Source organism: Balaenoptera borealis, assembly GCF_965194805.1.
Source record: "Balaenoptera borealis genome assembly, chromosome: 8".
Classification (NCBI taxonomy): domain Eukaryota; kingdom Metazoa; phylum Chordata; class Mammalia; order Artiodactyla; family Balaenopteridae; genus Balaenoptera; species Balaenoptera borealis.
In genome coordinates, this window is record NC_138865.1 from 114,641,157 (window position 1) to 114,664,923 (window position 23,767).

The 23,767-nt window shown below is 53.9% G+C and overlaps 2 protein-coding genes across 4 annotated transcripts in view; both read left to right on the top strand.

The window, feature by feature from the left end:
- STXBP1 (syntaxin binding protein 1) overlaps positions 1-15,085 on the top strand; it is a 69,974-nt gene extending 54,889 nt beyond the window's left edge. The window contains exons 16-20 of one of the 2 annotated variants that reach the window (XM_082402659.1): positions 364-465; positions 2,478-2,563; positions 5,857-6,011; positions 7,625-7,750; positions 13,107-15,085. In XM_082402659.1, the coding sequence (XP_082258785.1) occupies positions 364-465; positions 2,478-2,563; positions 5,857-6,011; positions 7,625-7,734 (453 nt within the window). In that variant the 3' untranslated portion in view covers positions 7,735-7,750; positions 13,107-15,085. The remainder of the gene's footprint in view (positions 1-363; positions 466-2,477; positions 2,564-5,856; positions 6,012-7,624; positions 7,751-13,106) is intronic. The other variant, XM_082402660.1, reaches the window with a different exon arrangement.
- Positions 15,086-17,369: 2,284 nt separating this feature from the next.
- CFAP157 (cilia and flagella associated protein 157) lies at positions 17,370-23,741 on the top strand (the record flags this gene model as incomplete). 2 transcript variants are annotated; one of them, XM_082402665.1, is made up of 9 exons in its annotated part: positions 17,370-17,869; positions 19,832-20,103; positions 20,768-20,921; positions 21,339-21,606; positions 21,962-22,092; positions 22,320-22,470; positions 22,838-23,004; positions 23,170-23,356; positions 23,662-23,741. In XM_082402665.1, the coding sequence occupies exons 1-9, from the start codon at positions 17,697-17,699 to the stop codon at positions 23,731-23,733; spliced, it is 1,575 nt and encodes a 524-aa protein (XP_082258791.1). In that variant the 5' UTR covers positions 17,370-17,696. The 2 variants fall into 2 exon arrangements, with proteins under 2 accessions (XP_082258791.1, XP_082258790.1); XM_082402664.1 differs by lacking the exon at positions 23,662-23,741 and having other exon boundaries at positions 23,170-23,470.
- Between the last annotated feature and the right edge of the window lie 26 nt (positions 23,742-23,767).

Genomic DNA, 23,767 nt, shown 5'->3' on the forward strand with positions numbered 1-23,767 from the left:
CCCTTGTTCACAAAGGGACCAAATGAGAACAGAGATGATTCATTCAGTGCATCCCGTGCTGTTGAAGCAAAATCAAAGGATAAGTCACACCAAAGCAGTATTTTCTCCTATAGTTGACAACAAACTAATTTTTTTAACTCCCTGCGTTTGTAAGAAATGGCACTTATCCGTTTGACCCACGTTTGCCATTTTTCCTGGCTTTGAAGAACCACGTTTGCTCCAGGTTCTTGGGCTGGAGCCCATGGGGCATAGTCCGGGCTTTTGCAGGAAAAGCTCCCTACTTCTTAGTCTTTGCCAGGGCTGACTCCCAGAAGGGAGCCCAGGCGCTGACTCAGAGCCTCGTATCCGTGTGTTTGCCTTCAGTCCACGCTGCGTCGCAGGAGCAAACCGGAGCGGAAGGAGCGCATCAGCGAGCAGACCTACCAGCTCTCACGATGGACCCCGATCATCAAAGACATCATGGAGGTCAGCGCGGGCCGAGACGAGGGTACAAGGGCAGCCGGGCCCGGGGCTCTGCACCTGAGGCCCGGAGGCTTCAGCCTCACCTGCCGTCGGGTGGGGGTGACACCCGGGGACTTGCACCCAGGCCTTGGAGGGTTTGTGCAGAGCAGCCCCAGGAGGCTGTCAGGTGTGGATCCTCAGATCCACACGATTGAGCCCCGCAGTAGAGACCCCTCAATGGTACTGCAGCCGAAGGAACCAAACGCATCACAGCACCTGAAGTTCCTATGAGTAAGGCGTGCCACGCCAAGGACGCAGCAGGGTGGCAGGGCCTCTGGAAGTAGACCCCAGCCCATCCTCCTCCTCTCCTGCTGCGCCCCTCCTTCAGCCCTCACGTCAGCCACAGACCCTGCCGATCATGTGTCTGCTCAACCCTCTCCCTTGCCTGGAGTTCTCACCCTCCTTTCCACCTCCTGAACCCTGCCTTCCTGCCATGTCCCATACACTGGCCCACCTGTCTGCCCACCCAGCACCGCGGAGGCCTCCCTGGGCTCCCGCAGCGTGTGTCAGGGTGCTCTTTACATGTGTGTGCTGCTCGCCGTGTTGGCTCGTCATTTTAGACCTTGGTCCTGTGTCCTCACCTGACGTGTCCTCTGGCACCGAGCCTTGCGCATAGTAGGTGTTTCGTATCTGTGAAAGTCAGGTAGCCCAGCGGTGCCCCTTCCTCCCCTTCTTGTAGCTCGAGGTCGAGGAAACCCTGTGTAGAATCCTGATGCACCCTGGGAGCTTTGGGGTGGGAATTGGAGATGGTCTTTCCAGTTCCTGCCCTTGACAGGTGGACAGGACTGGGGTCCAGAGAATGAAAGGTCTTGGCCAGGATCCCTTTGTTAATGCATAGCAGTCCATGTGTTCCCACTGAATTGTATGTTAAAATAAATATATTTTAAGTATATATAGTGAGTCAGCTTCCTATTTTTAAAACCCACAAACCAAAAAGATGGGTGAACATGAGACATCTTGAAACCAATTACGTTTCTTTGCTTGGCAGGGTGGATCAACCGCTCTGTCTCATTCCCTCCTTTGTTCTCTGCTCCCTTTTCCTTCCCCACCCCCAACCCCAGTCCCCCAAAGAGACATGTGTGGGCTTCACACGATAGCTGTTAGGAGTGTAGACTTCTCGGCAGCAGGGGGTGGGTAGCTGGATCCACCCACCAGATAATTAGGCCCTTGGGTAACCGAGGCTGTAAGGCCTCAGCTTGCCTGAGAGACTACCCATGCCTAGTGTCTTCAAGACGGATGACAAGGGTCAGGAGTTTATTGGACAGGATGCGACATTTATAACCTCACATGGAACATAAAAGGGTGGAAGAGAAGCAAGAAAAATTAATGCAGGGTTTTTTTTTTAAGTTTATTTATTTATTGTTTTTGGCTTCATTGGGTCTTTGTTGCTGCGTGTGGGCTTTCTCTAGTTGTGGCGAGCAGGGGCTACTCTTCATTGCGGTGTGCGGGCTTCTCATTGCGGTGGCTTCTCTTGTTGTGGAGCACGGGCTCTAGGTGTGCGGGCTTCAGTAGTCGTGGCACATGGGCTCAGTAGTTGTGGCTCGTGGGCTCAGTAGTTGTGGCTCGTGGGCCCTAGAGCACAGGCTCAGCAGTTGTGGCACACAGGCTTAGCTGCTCCGCGGCATGTGGGATCTTCCCGGACCAGGGCTCGAACCCATGTCCCCTGCATTGGCAGGCGGATTCTCAACCACTGCGCCACCAGGGAAGCCCAATGCAGGTTTTTTAAAAAAAACTTCTCTTCAAGAGCAGACCTACAAACTTATCTCATTGTATCCGCTGGTTACGAAGCATCTGGTCCGCCCGCTCTGAGCACAGCATGAGGCGCCCGGTAGCGGGCAGCGGGCAGGGGAGCTCTGGTTGTTGCAAAGCTGGACATGGTTCTGGCTGAGTGACTTGTTCTTCGAATTGTCTTACCTTGATTGCGTCAGCCCTTTGCAAAGAGATGGCCCGTCGATAGCTGTGCCTCTTCTTTCCAGGACGCCATTGACGACAGACTTGACAGCAAGCACTACCCGTACATCTCCACCCGCTCGTCTGCCTCCTTCAGCACCACCGCGGTCAGGTGAGCGCAAGTCCCTGAGCAAGCGGGCAGGGAGCGAGCGGCACCGTGTCTGGTTGGACGGCAGCCGCACGGCAGTCCTGCTGTCACGCTGCACAACCCTCAAGAACCCTCCCACTGCTTCTCGTCACAGCCAGGGTGCAGGCCAAGTCCTGGCAGCGGCCCATGAGGCCCTTCAGCCCCTGGCTTCCCGTTCCTCCCTCACCCCCTACTCCTCCCCCACTTCAGCCACACCAGCCTCCTTGCTCTACCCCGAACACACCAGGCTTACTTCTGCCTCAGGACCTTTGCACTTGCTTTTCCCTCCGCCTGAAATGATCTGTCCCCAGATATCTCTGCATGGCTCGCCTCTTTTCTCCTCCAGGTCTTTTCATAAATTGTTACCTTCTCCCATCTTCCCTAACCACCCTGTTTAAAATTACAGTACACCAGTCTTCCTAGCAGCATTATTCCTAACGGCTCAAAAGTGGAGATGACCTAAATGTCTATCAGCTGATGAATGGATAAAAAAAATATGGTACATTCATACAATGGAATATTGTTCAGCCAAAGATAGGAATGAAATACTGATCCATGCTGTAACATGGACAAACCTTGAAAATATTATACTAAGTGAATAGAAGCCAATCACTAAAGCCCACATACACTATGATTCCATTTATATGAAATGTCTAGAACGGGCTAGTCTCAAGACAGAAAGTAGATTGGTGGTTGCTCGGAACTGGGGATGGGAGTAAGGGTTGGGGAATGGGGAGCGACTGCTAATAGGTACAGAATTTCTTTTTGGGGTTGATGAAAATGGTCTAAAATTGATTGTGGTGACGGCTCACAATTCTGTGACTATACTGAACACCACTGAATTATACAGTTTAAATGAGTGAACTGTATGATACATGAATTATTTCTCAATAAAGTATTACAGAAAATAGTGAAAAAATTACAGCACCCCAACTTCCTGTCTCCCTTCCCTGCTTTTTCTCCATAGATTATACCACCGCTTAGTGTGCTGTTAATATTTACCTTGTTTACTGCCAGTCTCCCCCGACTAGAATGTCAGCCTCATGAGGGCAGGGATTCGTGTCTGTTTTATCCTCAGTGCCTAGAACAGAGCCTGGCATGTAGTAGGCACTTGGTGTATTCTGTCTTCACTTTTCATTCATTAGTTAATTTTAGTAATTAATTAAGAAAGGGATGAATACATCAACTGCATAGAGCCACATTTCTCAGATTCATCCTTGATGGAAACATAGATGATGGAAATGTGGATGCCTTGGGTCTGTTGGGTTTCTGCCACGTACCTGGTGATGTTCAGACATTTCTCAGCTTGGAGATGTGAGCAGACAGCAATCCATGCTTCCATCTCTGGGTTCTCCAGCCCTCTGTGTTTTCTTGGCTGCCCATGAGGCCTTGTGCATGTTTTTGAAAGCTCTTCCTCTTGTTCACCACCTTGCCATGTTCATCCAGAAGCTTTTCCTGCTGTGCTCTGCAGGCCACATCTTCACAGCCAGTCCCTGGGACTCTCAACACTAGGAACACATTTTGCCTCCAGAATCTCTTCTCTGCCTCCCTCTTGTGTGTGGCGCAGGCTCCCAGGGTAACACTTTTCAATACATGTGCCTCTACTCGTACTTTGCCCGCCCGTCTTCTCTCTCCACCGTGCCCCCCTTCTGTCGTCACTCTCAGGCCTGCATGATGCCAGTGGAGGCCAAATGTTTATTGCCAGCGTTGGAGTGAAATACAAAATCCCACACAGTGCCACAGCCAGGCTGGCTGACAACGGCAGACAAACAAATGATTGCACAGGCAAAAAAAAGTGACTCTGAGGTCCTCTGGGCTGGCCTTCGCGATGTGGAAAGTGGCTTTAATGCTGTCCTAAGTCAGGAAGAAGGGTAAAGATTCCACTGTTCAGAGAAGCCTTGCTCTCCTCGTTCTGTTTCAAATTTATCCTAATTTAATTGAAAATTTAGATGACACGGACAAATGCATTTTACAAATTACAAAAATTGACAATTAAGAAATAGAAACTCAGTGACCCCTATTAACTTTTTAGTTATTTTTAAAACTTCCACAAAAGAAATCCCAACCCAATGGATGCAATGGTGAATTCTTCTGGTATTTTATGAAGAAACCACTCAACGTTAACACATTTGCAGATGATAGAAAGAGAGAAGAAACTTTCCCACTTATTTTATGAGGAGTACATGATCCTAAAAGCAAATTTGAAAATGGCATTAAATAAAACTTCCCTCAAGCACAGAGAGGCAAATGTTATAGATAAAATATTAGCAAACTAAACCCAGTGGCACATACAAGGACCAATGCATCTTGCTGAAGGGTTTGTTTGATGAATGCAAGGCTGATTTAACACTTTAAAATCCTCAACGTAATTCTCCACACAAGAAAAAACGTATATGATCTTCTTAAGAGATGGCCCCTCATTTTGTTTTGATTTTTGTTTTGTTTTCCCCATTTTCTTAGCCTGGAAGCAACCAATTTCTCATTGTTTCCGAGGACAAGGTGAAGGCCCATTGAGGGAAGCCGGGGCCGGGAGTGGGGGGGGGGGGCACCTGGGGAACTGTCCTGCCACTGAGATGCCTGTCGTTCAGGAGGCAGCTCGGTGTCACCTCCTCCAGGAAGCCTTCCCCAGTGATGCCCGGTCGGCACTAGAAGGCCCTCCCCCGTGTTTGTTCCCACGGCACTGAGCTCCTCTCCTTGGGGCGCAACGCAGACCGCCATCCTCCTGCCACCCACCTCGCCCCCACCCGCCCCAGTTAAGCCTGAGCTCTTGGTTGGCAAGAGCCACATCTCACTCAGGTCAGCTCCTCGGTGCTGGGGTGGCCCCCGCCCAGGGAGGCGCCTGGTGCACATCTGTCCAGTGAATCAGTGTGCCGGCTACAGACAGGCCTCGGACTCTGTGGTCACTGCTCCCTCCAGCAGAGTGTCCCAGACAAGCCCAGAACTGTACAACTGGGGGGAGACACCGGGACCGACATCATGCGGGTGAAGCGCTGAACGTCCAGCTTTAAAGCTGACCTGAACTCGTCTGTTGCCTGCATGATGGGGTCACAGCACAGGCGCTCATAGTGATTCTTCTCCCGGCAGCCAAAGCGCTTGATAATTTGCACTGCAGTTCAGTTCAGCCAACACTCGCTAAGCGTCTGCTCTGTTTCGGTCACTGGTGTACAGAACAAGTGTGTAACACGTCATGGAGGTATGAAGTATAAATGCTGTGAATGCAGATAAACATGATTAATATCTTTCTCTCTCCCTCTCCCTCCCCCTCTCTCCTGCCCCAGCGCCCGCTATGGGCACTGGCATAAGAATAAGGCCCCAGGGGAGTACCGCAGTGGTCCTCGCCTCATCATCTTCATCCTGGGGGGCGTGAGCCTGAATGAGATGCGTTGTGCTTACGAGGTGACCCAAGCCAATGGAAAGTGGGAAGTGCTCATAGGTGAGTGGGGTATGTTTTCTAGAGGGAAGGGGCCGCTTCACTGCACTTGGACTCCATTCCATGCTTTGGTGTTTCATTCTGTCTTCGGTTCTCTGTTGCCCCTGAAAAACTTAAGTCTCTAGACACGTTTGTGGACGGCAGACGCTGACAAGCGAAGGGTTCCTTCCTCATGTCTGCACTGTTGTCTCTTGACGAGTGGCAGCCCCATGTGGTGGGAAGAGCCTGGTCACAGGCTCCAACAGACCCAGGCTGATATTCCTGCTCTGCCACTGCCACGTGGGTCACCTCGAAAGTGCCTCCCCTCTCCACGCTGTTATTTCCTTACCCACGAAAATGGGGTTAAGAGCACCCACTTACAGCCTGAACTAGGCCTGGTGCTGGCCTAGTAGGGTAGGGTGGTGTCAGTTTCCTGGCCTCCAGCCTCACATCCAGAAGACACACAGTGAACGGAAGGTAAATGATTACCGGCTCCTTTACCTGTCAGCTGGAGATGCACAGACGAGGAGGGAGAGCAGATACTGCCTGAAACATATTGGCCTGACTTCTGGGTTCTGCTGAGGGTTCCCCCAGCCAGTTCCTACTACTTCAGGGTCTGTCATACCCCTTCTGGTTATTTCCTGCTGGTTTTCCAGAAGAAAGGAAGTAACTTATAAGAGCTGACTTAAGGCAGCAGGAGAAGATTTTTCTCCTTTTTCATGTCTACAGGAGCTTCTCCAATTTCTCGGCTGGAAGAGGAAGAGTGAGCTGAGAAAAATCTTGCTTTCTCCAGATGCCTTCCTTTTGTCCCATCTTGCCCTTAACAAAATGGAGTTGGACCTGCCCAGAGTACCTCTTAACATTGATTGGCAAGAGGTGATCAGCACCTACTGCCCTGGCTGGGCCCTGCCCTTGCCCTTGCCCTGATCTCAATAAGATGTGTCAGTTTTATACCTCCACTTTGGGGGGACCAAGGCGCAGTGCCCCCCAAGCTTTCAGAGTGAGCAGGTTCTGCAGACCAGTCCATATGGCCGTTCCTGGGTGTATCAAGATGGAGCTGGCACTGTCTTCACAACCCGCCTTCCAGATACCACCATTCACTGGGGAGCTCGCACACCCCCCTCCCCTCTCCCTGAAGCCTCCCCTGTCTGGTCACCGTTTCTCCCTGTGTTCTTTCCTTTTTGGTTACATAGGACCCCGTGCCAGAGCTCTCGGTGTTCCCTGCTTGCGTACATGTTGCATGAGCGTGTTGGCTAACTCTCTGCTCAAACACAGCTTTCCCGGGCAGAAGCCGTCACAGCCAGGCTTCGCTGTAACCCCCTCTTCCACGCTGGCCCGACCTGAGGTTCCCTGTTGGGAGGCGGAGACCCGGGGAGACAGGGTCGCCCCTGCACATCGGTGGAGAGGCCTGGTGCAGACCGCTGACGCCCGCTGTGTGGCCCCGCCCGCTCTGTGCATGCTGGGTGTCCTCGCGGCCCATGTGCGCATGCGCCGCGTGTGCACGGCGTGTGCTCCGCGCGTGCGTGTGCGTCTCGCTCTCTCGCACCTCATTGGCTGCATAAAACATAGGCCTAAGTTGGCATGTTCCGGTAACGTACCTTTGTTCAAGCAGTCAGCCGGCCTCTGTTCTCCCGCAGGTTCTACTCATATTCTCACTCCCACCAAATTTCTCATGGACCTGAGACACCCCGACTTCCGGGAGTCCTCTAGGGTATCTTTTGAGGATCAGGCTCCAACAATGGAGTGAGAGCCAAAGAAACAAAGTAAAAGCAGCTTATTACAGAAAAGAAACTCTTCCACTCTGAAGGGTTTTCTTTGATTTATTCCGTCACTCTTTTTCTTTATTTTTCCCTTTTCCGTTTATTATTTATTTGATTTTCTTTTAACGAGAAAATGCTTGCAGTTCTTAACACCGATTGAAAATGTGTCCGATGCTGCCCTCACCAACCCTACCCTGAGCCCCACTGGGCTCCAGCTTGCCAGCTCGCTCATACCTCGGGTTACCTGTCGCTCAGTCAGACAGCTGCAGCCCTGTGGGCTTTAGACCAGAAGCGATCACAACTGCTGTGTACAGTCCTCCAGGGGGAGCTGGACGTGCAGGGATGCCACAGGCACGGTGCCGCAGCCTGCTGGCCGCGGGGTGAATTTGTGGCCACAGGCAGAGAACACCAGGCAGCCTCCGGCTTGTGATGTGGTGTGGGAACTTGAGAGGGAGACCAGCAGGTGTTCAGGGACAGTCCTGTCCAAGGCAGAACTCCAGTGGAGATGCCAGTGGGCACACGATCATGAGGAATGCTTGGCAGAGGGTGTCAGGGTAGACTCCCAGTCAGTGGTAGTTAGATGTGTCAATACCTTTTTCCCAGGACGGACATTTATCCTGAGGAACAATTTCTAAGGGGTGATGGGGTCATAAGCCACCTCGTACATGGTGAACTCCAGCCACTGGTGGAAAGAGCTCATGTCTCCTGTTCCTCTGGGGAAAAACAGCACTTAACAGTCATTTGCTCTTTCAGTAATTGCTTTTGTTTTAATTCTCCTTTGGATCCTTTCGAGAGTTGAGAATCATATCCCTCTCTCCCATTGGAGTCTCCTGGTCAGATTGAGAGCCTTTGGATAGAAATCTGTTCTCCACGCTATGTGCTGTTTTTAAAGAGCGTCTTCTCTCCCACCATGCTCGTGCCTTTATGTCAGTTACCCGGGAACCCGTTGTCAGTTTGGCAGATTACCCAGGTTTTATCCTTGTCCTCAGTCCTTCCTCTCTCTTTCCACCCTTCTTTTGTGCTGGAAATCTCCCCTGACCTGTTCAGATGGCAGACTGACCCTGAAGACCTCACTGCACCATTAGTCATTCTTTAGTTTCATTACACATTCTGTGATGAGGCCACGTCTTGTGTACCTGACTTCGTCTACTCTGTTGAGGATGCACCCTAGAAATGTCCCCACCCCCACCCGGGGCTGAAACGTGGCCCGGTGAGTTACAGAGCGTGAGTCACCCGTGAGTGAGCCGCGGACAGGCATGGACTCTAGCCTCAGCTTGGCCACAAGCACCTGTGTGACTGGGGGAGGTCATTCCCACTGGGTCACAGTACACAGAACACAGGGAGGCTGGATGGCAGGGCCCGAGGCGGCTCGGGCTCTGACCGTCTGTAATGCAGTCGTTCAGTTGTTGGCTTAAACCAGGCAGCCCTGTGCACTCTGGCACACTCTCTGGCGACCTTTGGGGGAATGGACATCAGAACCCTGGCTGGGTGACATCAGAAGTGTGCTTGTTTTTTTAAAGAGAATAAGCTCCATCCACGAAAGGCTTGCTCTAAAGGTCTGCACCGGAGGCTGTGCTGTTTAGCTCCTCTTTCTTCGCCTGAGCCGGAGATAGCTGCCCCAGGGCAGTAGGGAGATGAGAAGAAGCAAGTGGTTGTGAGCCAGGACATCGGGGCTGGCTGTGGCCCTGGGCTACCTGCCATCCTGCCCAGGCTGCCTTCACCCTAGAAAGCGAGGCCAGTGGGTGGTCAATAAAAGCAACTAAAAAAAACAGCCATTGTTCAGCAGCACCTTGGTAGGTTGGTAATCAGAGACATCTGGTTCTTGTGCAGATGGCAGGTAGGTGGACGGCATTTGCTGCAAGGTGTATTTCGAGGCTTCTCAAAGGACAAATGAGCAATGACAGACCACTTGCAGAGTCAGAAAGAATCACAAACCCAGATCCCAGGGGCTCCTGCTAGGATTCATTCTGGGATTCCCTGCTTTGGAAGATGCCTCTTCTTTGCACACTGCTTCCTCTGTTTTATGTTCAATCAGCAGAGAGGTCTCAGCTGCCATCAGAGCAGAGCGAGCACGAACAGACTCTGGCTGTTTGTTCCTGGCTTCTGAAATGCTTTGTTGAACAGTGTTGGATTTTAGAGAGTTCAGTTAAGGAAAAGTGAGGTACAGAGCCCTCATACCAGGGAGGTCAGAAAGCAGCTGAGCCTTCCGACTTGCCCACGTCTGTTGCGATTGTCCAGGTGACCAAAGCCGAGGACAGTGCAGGGCGTTAGAGAGGCTGAGTGGTCTCCTCCCCCATGTTGGTGTTTGCAGGAACTTAGCTTTTAAGGGATGGGTTTCCCCTGCTTAGCAGTGAACGAGCCTCTGCGGCGGGCCCTGTGCAGGTGCCGGTGCTGTGCTCCGTCCTCCTGGCCCCTCTCTGTCCTGGAGCCGAGGCTGGCTCCCCAGGGCTGGGCTGAAGGGAGTGGGCATGGATAACTGAAGTGCACAGATGCCACCAAGCTTTGGCTCAGTCCCCACTAATCAATCCATCATTCCTCTCAATTGTCTAAGAAATGAAATCTTTTGGTTAGATCTTCACCTCGGTGCTCTAGGTGGTTTGTGTTAAAAGTACCGACCATTAGGGAAGGTCCAGGAGGCCTCAGGAGCTGATGAAAGGGGGCCGAAAGGCTGGCTTAGACCTATTATAGAGCACTTACACGGGAGAGTGTATTTGTTTTATTATGTTGAGTACTTTGCTTTATTCTAGATCAGGGTCAGATAAGTTTCATTTTTCAGTGGGACTCAGATTTGAATCTGAACGCAGAGCCGATCCAATGCCCAGCTGCTTTTTCAGCGTTCCCTTACACATCCCCTCCTGGGGCAGGAAGCCACAGGGCCCCCAGAATTGAGAGCAGTGGCATGGCTTCTGGGCCTGGCTGTGCCACCAACATGCCTCACCACCCTGGGCGTCTTGGATGTGGGTGGGCAAGACCACTGTCTTCCACATCTGGCAGATCATCAAACTCACCTGGGCTGCTCTTAAATATACAATTTAATCCTATCGTTCACCGGTACTGCCCTCAGTAGTCTGAGTCAGCAGGACTGTTTCAGCCAAATCCAGGAACAGCTAGACCAGCTGATCTGTCAGAACTCCTGTGGTTTTCAGGTGCCGTCCGTGAAGAAAGAAGGATTTTGTCCTGGCAGAGGTCACTGTGTCTGGCCCCCAGCTTTGAGAGTCTTTGGATGACTTTGTTTTGGAGACCACCGTTCACGTTTCAGTGTTGCAGTTATGTAGAACAAGAGGGACCCTCAGAGCAGTAGAACCCACTTGCTGTTCTAGAGGGCCGACATGGTCAGCCACCTGTGGGTTCAAGTGAGAACATTGGCAATGTTTGTGGTGGTGAAAAGCTTGACCGGGGTATTAAAGCGATACAGTTGATTGCGTGGCAAGAATTGGCCCTCAGGTGATTCGGATTAACACCAGCTGGTCTGCATCCTTTAAAGAGACCAGGTATTGATAGTTAGGGCCCAGGAATGTAACTGTTGCCTGATACTGTTGGTGCTGGAAGTTTTCTGCCTTCAGTCAAAGATTGGGAACACCAGATGGTCAGCAATCAGATAATATCTGGAAGTTCTGAAGCGTGGATTCCTTCACCTCTTTCTGGCCTCCCTCCAAGTCCTGAATCTGCACATAAGCAAGGGTAGGGGACACCTTGGAATAGGCATCTGCTCAGAGGCCTTTTGGCTGCGAGGGAGGACGTTAGGGACAGTTTCTCTGGCATGTGCATTGCCTTAACCTAGGTAGCCCCCAAGCTAATCCCCTTCATGGAGTTCCCAGCAGCTGTCTTTCAGGTATAGACACTCAAACTGCTGCATCGAGTTGAGATTTGGAAGGCTTTCATTCTGCCAGTGGTTCTGGTCAGAACTTGGTAACGTTTATCCCCGTTTCCTCATTTGTGGAGCAGCCTTTGACCTTTAGGACTAGTAGGAAGATTGATAAGGTCACAGAAGTGAGTGTCTTCGGGGGAGAGGGGGACACACTGCTGAAACCGGTGTCACACTTGCCAGAGGAGCCTCGGGTCTGCAGAATGAGTCAGCTTTGGGCGCAGGGGCTGGCGCAGGCTGCACTCTCAGGGCATCGCGCTCCGCACCTCGGGGAAGTAGCTGGGGACTGCTTCCTCACTCAGCAGGCCCTGGGTGGGGCTGGGGCTTGAGCTGCAGAGAACGGGATGTTGAGAAGGCTCTCACACCAGAGAGGGCTTCACCAGTGTTCTCCTGGCCTGGACTGACCAGGAAGGCTCCAGGCTGCAGTGCCAGCAGTCACAGGTCAGCTGAGCAAGTAGCGGTCAAAGGCACAGGGACCCTGGTATTTGGAATCACTCCCAACAAGCCAGCCAAAGCTTTCTTTTGCCTGCCCTCAGGGTGGAAATCTGGCATCCCGTGGTTTCTGGTCCCCTCCTCATGTGAAGGCCCACTCACTTGGCCGCATCTCCAGGGAGGCACATTTTCAAGTACGGGTCTCTTTTGTTCAGTTCTCCTCTCGCACCGGGATCTCTTTGTTTGAAGCCTACTGCTGCATGCGTGCAGGCCTCACGCTCACACGCCAGTCACTCCTGTTCTGTTTAAGTCCATGTCCAAACCACACGATCCATGCATCTTTTTTTACTGCACTTATGAGATCTCTCTCTCTCTCCTTATGAAAAAGGACTTCATTTTTTTTTCCTTTTTTCTTTTTTCTTTTTGCAGTAGAAGTATATCTAATTCCATTAGCTTAAATTTTTGCAAGCATTTCTAACCTCTTAACAATGCGCGGTCTCTGCAAGGTAAGGCCTCAGGTACCCCGGCCCTTCCCCCTTCACACCTGAGGTCCCTCCCACCACGCGGTCCCAGCCAGCGGGCTCCCGGAAGGCAGTGGCTTCCCCCAGGCGCTCCGCCCGTCCAATTCTTCCTCCCTACCTGAACCACTCTTACCACACACAGTCCCCCCTGCTAACCCCTGCCCCATTCCCAGCCTCTTCCCCGGCCATGTGGTTTGGAACTTCTCTCCCTGGTTTCACCTTGAGTTCAGGAGAGAATTAGAAGTGCAGCTGCCCTGTCCCCTGGCAGACGGCAGCGCTGAGCACTGATGGAGAGGCGGGCTCCTTCCTTGGTACAGCCCGGGACCCTGCCCAAGCCAGAGGGTGTGTTCTGTGTATCCACAGCCCTCACGTGTCTCCCAGGCCTACTGGGACAAGGCCCCAAACCCCAGTCCCCAACCCCTCCCTGCGTGGGGTGGGGGAGGGGGAACGGCTACAGCTCTGGGGATAGAACAGGGCAGGAAAGGGGAAAGTGTTCGAAACCGGAGCTGGCAAGCTCACGGTCTTTTCTGCCTTCCTCCAGGATCCACGCACATTCTCACCCCACAGAAACTGCTGGACACGCTGAAGAAACTGAATAAAACAGATGAAGAAATAAGCAGTTAAAAAATAAGCCACGCCTCCAAAAAACGAACCCTCTCCCCAAAGTGCTCGCAGCCCTGACCACCGCTGACCGCCTCGGTTCCTTTGCTGACCCCCTTCTCCCTCCATCGCCTGCCCCAGCTCTGCACGCCCGGCCGGCACTGTCGCCAGCTGCGTTCTCGTGTTTGGTGATGCCCTCTTCTCGTTTGAAACAAAATAATGCATTGTGTTTTTTAAAAAAAAGAGTACCTTCTAGATGTATCCTGGAGGAGACGTTCGGTGTGCGGGACGTGCTGCTGGAGGGTTTCTGAACTGTGTAGGATGATGAATGGACACCTCCTCCCCATCAGTCATGATCTTAGGACCTTGTACATAACCCAGCGTGACATGTGCACATTGCTTGCGTATGGGAAGGTAGATGTTTGGGTGTTTTTAAAAACCCGTTTGGGATCGTTCCTGTTCTTATTGGGAATCACTGAGATGTCCGTTCTTGGAGTATTTTAAACTGAGTATTAATCTGTTATCTTCACTCCAGTTCCTACCCCTCAGTGCCAGCTCTCATCCAGATAAGCTTGGAAGTGAAGCTCAGGTGACATCTCGAGAGGTTTGAGCTGGAGTCGACCTCTGCTCTCCCCAGGGGGGCTCATTCCCCCCCTCCCCCGTGCTGGAGGTAGGGGCTGGGGGCGTCCACAGGAAGTCAGGCTGGGTGCCTGTCATGGCTCGCTCCCTGGCCGCTGCCGCGGCGCTGTGATCCTGTTCTGTGATCTGTCACTGTCCCCAGACGAGTGGGGAGCAAACTCCCACCGGGGACCTGGGTCCCTTGGAGAAGCAGTTAGACCTGGTCCTTCAGACCAGACCCCATCTTTCCCCAGGCATCACCCCCGACAGAGCTGCTCTTTCTCAGCAGGGTCAGCCTGGGTAGAGCTCACGGGACAGGAGCGAACCAGAGCAGAGCGAGTTCCGCAGGCTCCTGGTCAGAGGTCCCTTCCTGTAGAGCACTGTGTGTGCCCCTGACACTCCAAACCACCTGAAGAGTGGCCCGGTGGATTTATCCAGACCCTGATCCCACTCAGGTTATCCTCCGTTTAAGATACTTCCTAATACTTTATTTTGTGTAGTGTGGGGTCATATGTCGTCGTGCTTGTAAGAGAAAACAATCATTTTATTCTCTGTATAAAAACGTAGCTGTATAAAACTTAGCTCTAATGCAGAAATCGAAGAAGCAAATGCAGGAAGGATGTCTCGTCGCCCTCAGGACTCAGCAGCTCGTTCTCCGGAAGGGAGCGCACTATTTGTTCTGCTGCTGTTGTGAACTATAATGACAGTGGAAGTCACAAAAATGTCCCGCGCCCACCCCCACCCACCCCCTTAACCCCTGCAAACCGTGTGTGTATATTACTGTCTTGTGGCATCGTCATTGCAAATGTGGTGTGTGCTAGTTCTCCGCGGCCCTCACTTCCCTTTCAGAATATACTCCTCACCCGCCCCATTAGATGCATCGTGGCATTCTCTTCTCAAGGCTTTGAAATCTCCCCTTTGCACTCAGATTAGTTTTCAGGTCTGTCTCCCTTCCCCCCCTTACAAGATCTTATTTCCTTAGGACAGACTGTAGGGACCTGCCTTGGTTTGTTTCTTCTTGTTACTGCTTGTTTTGTCCCCTGCCCTTGACCAAACGATCGATGCTCATGCTTCAGGACCTTGTTTGTCCGACATGTTGGTTTTCCTTTCTCTGTTATTTATATAAAAATAATTTATCAAAAGGATATTTTAAAAAAAAAAAGCTAGTCTGTCTTGAAACTTGTTCACCTTGAAATTATCAGAATCTCAGTGTTTGAAAGTATTGAAGCACAAACATGTATCCTCTCTGTACTGTTCTGTACTAAAGCACTTGAGTCTAATAAATAAATAAATCAGCGCCCATTCACGGTGTCCAGGGTGACTCGCGGCCTGGTTTTACTTTGGGGAGCGGAAGGAGAAAGGCTTTGTCAATGGTCCACTGGGGAGGAGCCCAGCCACCCCTGGCTGTGGCTCGGAGCCTTCTGGATCCATTCACTGTTACTTGCATTAGGATCTAGAGCGACCTGGCGTCTGGAAATGATCCATGAAGTGTGTACTACACTGCCTGAGACCAGGCAGTTCTTCCATCGTCCTGTGTCTCTGTATGTAGAATGTCTCTCTATCGCAGAGACAGCAGGGCTCTGTCTTGGCAGGTGGCGCCCTACTCGAGCATGTGGTGCCGGTGCATTTCGGGCACGTGATGAGGTCATTTTATCTGTGTTACTGCTGTCCTCCTCCATTCCTGCTGCCACACCATCTAGCCTTCCGATGAGCTTATTTCCAGATCTGAAAAGCTTATCCTGCTGGTCATGAAGCCTGTTGGTGACCTGGAGAGACTGTGATGAGTTTGGTCCCAGTGGGGAGGGGACCCTTAAGTTAGTGTTGGGGTCATACTGGAAACCTGCTAGAATACTGGGCGCAGTATACTGTGGGGTTCTTTGTAGGAACTTCCGTTTCTACCCTTTTGTCCCCAGTCACCCTCTCATTCAAATTCTGATCTCCCTCATACTGTTAAGAAATCCAACAAGTCAGGGCCAGTTGGTGGAAGGTGCATCTCCACAACCAGGCTATTGTCTGGTGAGACTTGCCTTAAGGGGGTACAAAGCTGACGCCTTCTGTGGGCTCCAGGCAGCCTGAGGGGCTGCTGGTCATGCTGCCCCACTGGGCTGGGCACCCAGAGCTACCTCCTGAGATGTGCTTCAGGTAAAAGAAGGAAGAAACCTGAGAGGCGTGACGAGGAAGGGCACTGGGGTGGCACCATGGAGAAGCTTCGCCTGGGCTGGGCTCCTCTGGGGCCCCTCATGCCATGCTCAGGTCGGGGAAGGGCGGTGTCCAGCCGGAGTTGGGGGCATTGCTTTGGGCTAGAGGGGCAGCCCCCCTGCTGGCCCCAGGTCTCGGGCGCTGGGCCAGGTCAGTCTCTCTCTGGGGCTTCGGTGTCGCCCCGTCTGCAGTCCCAGGACTCGCTGCACTGTTGTGAGTCTGTGGAAAGGCTGAAGCCCGTGCACAAGTGTGGCGGCCCTCCCAGGGCTGCCCCAGCCTGCAGGGAACAGATATTCTGGGAAAGACGGACCACCACAGGCTGGGGGTACTGGGATGCTGGAAATCCCAGAGGCTGCTCAACACAGAGCAGGCTGGAGCCTCACCCACCTGCTCCGCGGATGGCAACGTCAGCTGCCGCTTACTAAGTGCCTACTGCATCCCTGGGCCAGATCCCTGCACCATGGACTTCACATACAAGGTCACTTTCAGTCCACAACATGGTCTCCCTATTTTACAGCTCAGTGAGGTCAGGCCACTGGCCCAAGATGTAAGATGTCTCTTCCATGGGATGCGAGAAACTGTACCCAAACTGGAGCCTGCTTTAACCAACCGCCGCTGCAACCTGCCTCATTGCCAAACACCCACCTCCGCGTCTCCCTGCACCCACCCCGAGGATCCCACTGTTTACAAGATCCGGCTGCTCAAACCAACCCCAGTTGCTGAAGTAACACTGAGCTGCCGCTTGTCCAGCCGTCAGACTTTTAGGGAAGGGCAGCAGCCATCTCTTGCTAAGTGCTGAGCCTTTGCCGAGCCCTGGGACAACAGGGATAGATAGGACCCGGCCACTGTCCCGGGGAGTGCCTCGGCTCACAAGCGCTGGGTGGACACAGCAGGCATGCAGGCGTGGCTGGCTGGAGATGAGGGCCAGGAGAAGGAGCATGAAGGGGCCAGAGCCTGGTTGGGGCACACGGCTGCCAGCTAGGGCATCTGCCAACCAGTCACCGACTGCCCTCCTGACCCAGGATGCTGCCACCCCAGACCAAAGCTACAGAATGGGCTTCTGTTTGCCGGGGTCAGCATGGGGCAGATGGAGCACTTCCCCTGAGCTTTGCGGAAAATTGAACCAGCCTCTGGACTGGGACATCTTGGGACCCCAGCATGGGAGCCTCTGATAGAAAACATCCATTCCTTACCATACTGCCTCTCCACCCGGCTTTGGGTGAACCGAGAGAATGATTTTGCTGTGTAGCTGCATCACCAAAGAATGAACAAGCTGGGCTCAGAGGGAGGGGCTTCTTGACCCGGGAGTGGGGTGGGGGTGGGGGGGAGCTCTGTAGAAGTCCCTCCCATTCCCAATGGGCACAAAGGGGCAGGGTGGTGATTTCTAGGGCTCTGACTCACTCTAATATTCCCATGTCACTTATTTCCACTTGAGGGAAGGAGGGGTCTCCCGAGAGCCCAAAAGAACGTCCTGTGAGCCTGGCGTCCTGATCTCTGAGATGCCATGACCTGGGACACCCAGGCCTAGGGCCCCTGTGACGCCGTTGGCCTCGGAGCAGGAGGCTGGTCTCTGAAGCCCAGCCTCGCCAGGAAGAAGGAAGGTCCCTTTAAGCCCTGCCTCACATCCTCAGCTTGTTGCTATGTATGGGAACAACTTCCTTAGCAACCACCTGGCCTCTTAAAGGGGCCCTGGAGTAGTGGTTGCCACCCAGCCATGGCTCCCAGAAAGAAGGCAGGCAAGGGGCCCAAGGAACCCGAGGTCAAGAAGAAGAAAGGTGGGAAGAAGGATCCCAGCCCGGCCAACAAGCCCATGGAAACGCCCATAAGCGAGGAGATCCGGGAGTTCTACCACATCCAGATCCGCGACCTGGAGGACAGGCTGGCCCGGTGGGTGGGCGGGTAGGGTGGTTCTGCTGGGTCAGCGCTGGCCGCTGTGTGGGCTCAGCCAGGGGGTCCTAGACCTATGTTCTGGACTCCCATGGGATGTCCAGACCCCACCCTACCCCAGCCTCAGTTTCCTCCTAGGTAACACTTTGAGGCAAAATGTATGTCCCTGCTCCATCTCAGCCCCCAGAGTTCCGGGGTCTCAGGGCGAGCCCACCCCAGGCAAGCACCACTCCCTCGTGCCTCACCGCTGCCCAGTGGGACCATGCATTTTATAAGACGGCAGAGTTCAATCAGTGGGATGAATTGGAAATGGCAGCCCCCTGGCAGGCGGGTGACCACGTGTCCCTCCTTCTGCCTGCCCCCTCCCCCCAGCCTGCACCGTGATTCCCTGATCTGTGGGCCCCACCGGCTTCCCCAGCTGCTGAGCCCACTCGGCCATGCTGGGCCTCAGTTTCCCCGAATGTAAATGAGGAGGGTTGTGAGACATGGGTGGTGGTATGTGGAGAGGGGATTCTCTAACTCTTCTGAGACACGTTCACTTGCCCACTTTTCTTATTTTTACACTGGTTTCCTCTCAGTTAGGATGCACTAGCCCAGTCTCAGGGTGACACTTAAAAGACACACCCCTTTGGTGACAAGTAGGCAGAGGGTCTTCCCCAGGTGATGTTGCAGATACTCACAGCTAACGTTGAGACCTTCCTGTGCTGCCGCTCACCGCGTCCTTAAAATGGTCCCACGAGAGAGGCCCTCATGTCATCCCCATTATAGAGGTGGGGAGACTGAGGCTCAGGGAGAGGAAGGCACCCCGAAGAAGAGGCTCCAGAATGCGAACCCTGGCCCCTGACTTTGCCACGCCAGGCTGCCTCCTTGCTCCACAGATCAGGTCATTCAGCTTTGTACCTTGCACTGCCCTGTGTGCAGTAGCCATACAAAAGGTGTTGGTTGTGGGAATTCCCTGGCAGTCCAGTGGTTAGGACTCTGCACTTTCACTGCCGAGGGCGCGTGTTCAATCCCTGGTCAGGGAACTAAGATCCTGCAAGCCGCGCAGCGTGGCTTAAAAAAAAAAAAAGATGCTGGTTGAGTCAATTGTGAAGTAAAACATCCTTCCAAATAACTTCTATCAATTATTCCATTGGAAACCAGAAAATTGTTTATGTGATACTCTTAAAAATTCACAAGCTTCCCTCAAGCTGAGACACCAGATGGAATGTATTTGGGAGATGTTTATTAGGTACTTATTATTTGCCAAGCTCCTCTGCCAGGCCACCAAAATACAGAGATGGAGGAGGTCAGGTCTTGACTTCCCAGTGCAACAAGGGTCAACCTACAGGAGGGCACCAAAGAAAGGGCCACAAATGCTGCTAAGGGCCAAGAAGACTCCACTGAGGCGGCAACACAGGGGTTCACTCAGTGGAGGAGGGTAAGGAAGATCACAGGTGCAAAGGCTTGGGATCGCAAAGTCCTGAAGTATTAAGGAGGGCGCAGAGCCAGCAGCAAGCATTATGGTTGAGAGCCTCGGCTTCGGGGTCAGACTGACTTGGGTTCAAGTTCTGGTTTTGCCCTTTACTAACTCAGAGATGCTTCATCCCTCTGTGCCTCAGATTCTTCACCTGTGAAATGGGTATAATCATCATAGTACCTACTTCCTTACAGGTTTTTGTGGATTCAACAAATACACAGAGTACCTACTGTGTACCAGGCACTCTCCTCGGTGTTGGGGACACAGCTGTGAATGTAACAGACAGAGGCTCCGCCCTCACGGACCTTACATTCTAGTGATGTAATGAACGTAAAGTGCCGAGCACAGGCATTGGCTTGGTCGCAAGCATTGATCAGGGGGCACAGTGGGACATGAGGCTGGAACCTCAAATGCCCTGATATGGGAGGGTCCAGGGAGCAGCCTAGCTGCATGGAGGGCTGGCTTGTCCAGCTCCCTGGACCTCTGCCCCGCACCTGCCTCAGGTACCAGCAGAAGTGGGATGAGCTGGCTGTGCAGGAGAAGCTGTTTCGCCAGGAGTTTGAGCAGCTGGCCAACAACAAGAAGGAGATCGTGGCCTTCCTCAAGCACACGCTCAACCAGCGGGTGGATGAGATCACCGACCTCAACGAGCAGCTCCAAAGCCTGCAGCTGGCCAAGGAGATGGAGAAGGACGCCTTCGAGGCACAGCTAGCCCAGGTGCGCCACGAGTTCCAGGAGACCAAGGACCAGCTCACCACTGAGAACATCATCCTTGGTGAGGGGCACTGGCCAGCGAGCCTGGGGGCACACGCCACGGGGGTGGGGAATCCAAGGCTCTGTTTATTTGGTCTCAAACCCTAGCTCTCCCATGGACTATCTTTGTGACCTTGGGCTAGCACTTCTCTCTGACCCTGTTTTCTCACCTGGGAAATGGGGATAATACGTCTACCTTGAGGAACAACAGCTACGTGCTGCTTCCCACATGTATCCTCCATGGTAATTGTCCAAGCAATCCTGAGGCAGGAAATCCCTTCACCACTGGCCACTTTGTAGGTGAGGAAGCACTTCAAGGGGGAGTGTCTTGCCCAAGGTCACCCAGCTGGCAAGGGTGGTTATGAGTTTCAATGACAGCATGAGCGCCTGATCCAGAGAAGGTGTTCAAATTCAGTGACTGTTGTCACTGTCACTTTCATGAGAGGGGAGTAGAGAAGAGTGTCAAGGGAGGCTCCTTGAAGCCCAGGCTTTGTAAGACTAGTGGAGGAGAAGAAGAGCATTCCAGACGAAGCCATAAAGGTGGGCAGGACCGTGCAGGGCATGTGTGGGGACAGGGGACTGGCCCTACTGGATCGGGACGTTTAGGGGCATCATCGCTCAAGATCCCCGGGACCCTGCCCTCCCGAGGTGGCCCCTCACCAGGCCTGTGCCCTGCGGCGGGGCAGGGGGGAAGCTGGCAGCCCTGGAGGAGTTCCGGCTGCAGAAAGAGGAGCTCATGGAGAAGTTCATGTTGCTGGAGGACCAGCTGCGGAAGCAGGAGAACGAATACAAGGACTACGTGCATAACCTGGAGAAGAAGTCGGTGCTGGACAAGGACAGGTGGGCAGGCCGGTGCCAAGCACAGCCCGGTCCTCAGACCTTTGACAGCCTCGGCTCCTAACTGGGGGGACTGCACTAGCTCCTAGACGCCCCGACCCGCTGCTCCTCGCAATCCTGGCTGATTTACGGTGGAGGGGAAAAAAGGTTCCCAGTTCTCACGCCGGTGCTGAAGAATCCCTGGACTTCCTTTTGCCACCTTCTGTGACTTAACTTATATTTATTTAATAATGAATAATATTTACATGGATAAAGTTCAAAATGGTACAAAGGGTCTACAGTAAAAAGCCTCCCGCCTGTGGCCCTATCCCCTCCTGGGGGAGAGAATGTAGAGATCTAGGTGCTCTGGGGACCCCCGCGTAGGCAGGAGGTGCCTGTACCCACTCTGTCCGACCCCCTCACTCCCACCCCTCCTGTTAGATTGAAGAAGGAGATCATCCAGCGCGTGAACATGGTGGCCACTGAGTTCCGCAAGGTGGCCACGAGCCAGATGTGGGACACGACCAAGCGGGCCATCATGGAGAACAACACCGTGACCCTGCAGCTGGCCAAGATATCCCGGCAAGGCATGCAGCTGCTGCAGGAGAACGAGCAGCTCAGGGGCAACCAGGACAACCTGTGCAAACAGCTGGAGCTGCTGGAGAACTCCCAGAAGGTCATGGCCAGGCACAGCAGAGGCCACAAGAAGGTGTGCCCTCCAGGCCCTCATCATGGGGTGTTTGGCACGGAGAACAGGAAGGAACCCTAGGGGCCCTGTCCTCCGGGCAAATACAGCCCCTCACGGGTGGACCCCAGGGGCCAAATCTCGAGGGAGGTAGCTGTGAGGCGATGGGGCCCTTCTTGTGCGGGCTCTGGCCCCATCTCTGGTTTGTATTTGGTTTAAAGCCCCCGTAACTGGTTGAAGTCGAACCCAACCCTGGGGACCCAGCTGCTATCTAGAGAGGGTGCCGGGCTCCCAGGGCCTCGGCTGGCCTCTCCGGGGGAGCGGGGCTGGCTGAGGGCCTGTGGTGGGCCCAGGGCATGGCCACCTGCCCACACTGCAGATCATCCTCATGCTGACGGAGAAGTGCCGCGAGCAGCAGCAGGGCAGGGCAGAGGCCAAGCAGCTGCGCCTCCTGCTGAGCCAGCTGGAGCAGAGCCTCATGCAGCTGCAGAAGGACCACCAAGCACTGAGGTGCGGCCCGCAGAAGGGCAAGCGGCGGGAGCAGGTGGGAACCCCTCCCTTTGTGGCCACGTGACACGGGCCAGCGACTCCCCCTCTCTAGAGGGGCCCTGAGGCTTCATCTGTCAAACAGGCTGAGGCCCGGGGCTGGCCGAGGGCCCCTGTGGGCTGGAGAGAAAAGGCAGGGCCCCTCACCCTAGAATGGGGAGGAGGCTGACTTGTCCTGGTCCCGGGCCCAGGAGCCAGAGAGAACAGCTGAACCTGCAGCTGGAGCGTCAGCAGGCCGAGGGGCAGCGGCTACAGCAGGAGCTGGCCGAAGAGCAGAAGGTTCGGGCGAGCCTGGAGACAGCCCTGGCCCAGGCCACCTCCTTCCTACAGGACATTGTGCAGGTGAACTGGAAGTGGGTGAAAGTGGGGGACGGGGGATGGAGCCAAGGACAGAAACTGCTCGGAGATAACCGGGCCATTGGAGGTGGCCAGGCCAGGCGCCCCACCTGCTCCCTGTGAGATTCCTGGCAAGTCTGTCCTTTTCTGATTCTGCACTTCAAAGACCCCTTCGAGGTCTCAAAGGAGCTGGATGGAGTCCTCTGAGGCCCTGGAAGGCCTCGGGTCTCAGTCTTCCCATTTGGAGAATGGGTATCCCACCACAGCCAGGGAACACTGAGAAAACAGGCACTGGGGTTGGAGTTTCCCAGAGGTGGGTGCTGGGGCCATGAAGGGCCTGACCTCGTGGGCCCGCCCGCACCCCTACCGGCAGATGCAGCCCGACGAGGAGGACGGTGACTTCGATGTAGTGTTCCAGCTGCAGCGCAACGAGATGCTGAAGCACCTGCTGGTCATGCTCAGCTCGGCCATGGCCCTGAGCCGCCAGATGGCTGTGTACCCCCGCCGGGAGAGCCAGTCCTGCGGCCCACCAAAGGAGCGGTGAGCGAGTGACCCTGTGTGACCTCAGAGGAAGGAGCTACGGGACTAGTCCAAGGGCTGTCCTCAGCTGAGCCTGGGCCCGAAACCTGGCTCCCAAAAGCCTGTCTGAATCTCAGCTTCCTCATCTATGAAGTGGAGGTGATGACACCAGCCCTCTCCCCATAGGCGGTGCAGCACCCAGCCTCTCAAGACAGGGCCTCTGCTGCAGCAGCTGTCCAGCGTCACACCCTACCAGCTAGGGGGCCTGGGCCTGGTGCCTCGACGGATCCACATCCCACCCAACCCTGAGGACCTCAGGCTGCTCTCACATACCACCCGTGTGGGAAACTTATGGGCACACAGCAGCCCTAAGGTGAGGGTGCCAGGGGCCCTGGGGACAGCAGGATGGCAGCCAGCCCTGGGTGCAGATCATGGCTCTGCCACGCTGCAGCTGTGTGGCCCTGGGGAGGTGGCTGGACCTCTCTAAGCCTCCATTTCCTCATCTGTAAAATGGGCTGAAGAAAGGTGTGGCAAGCCCTCAGTGGGCTAAGACATGCCCACACATCCCCTGGGAGGGGGGCTTGCTAGGCCCTGTGGCCCCCTCCTCTGCCGGCAGGGGAGAGGTGGGAACCCCCCGAGCAGGCCTCAGCTTCCAAGCTGGCATCTTTGTTCTTACAGATCCATACCTCTGGTTCTCCAAAAAGGTTCAAAAAGTTTAGTCTTCCTGAAGTTTCCCTACTTTCTAAGTAGGACACAGAAGACCAACCTCCTATCCCAAAAATGG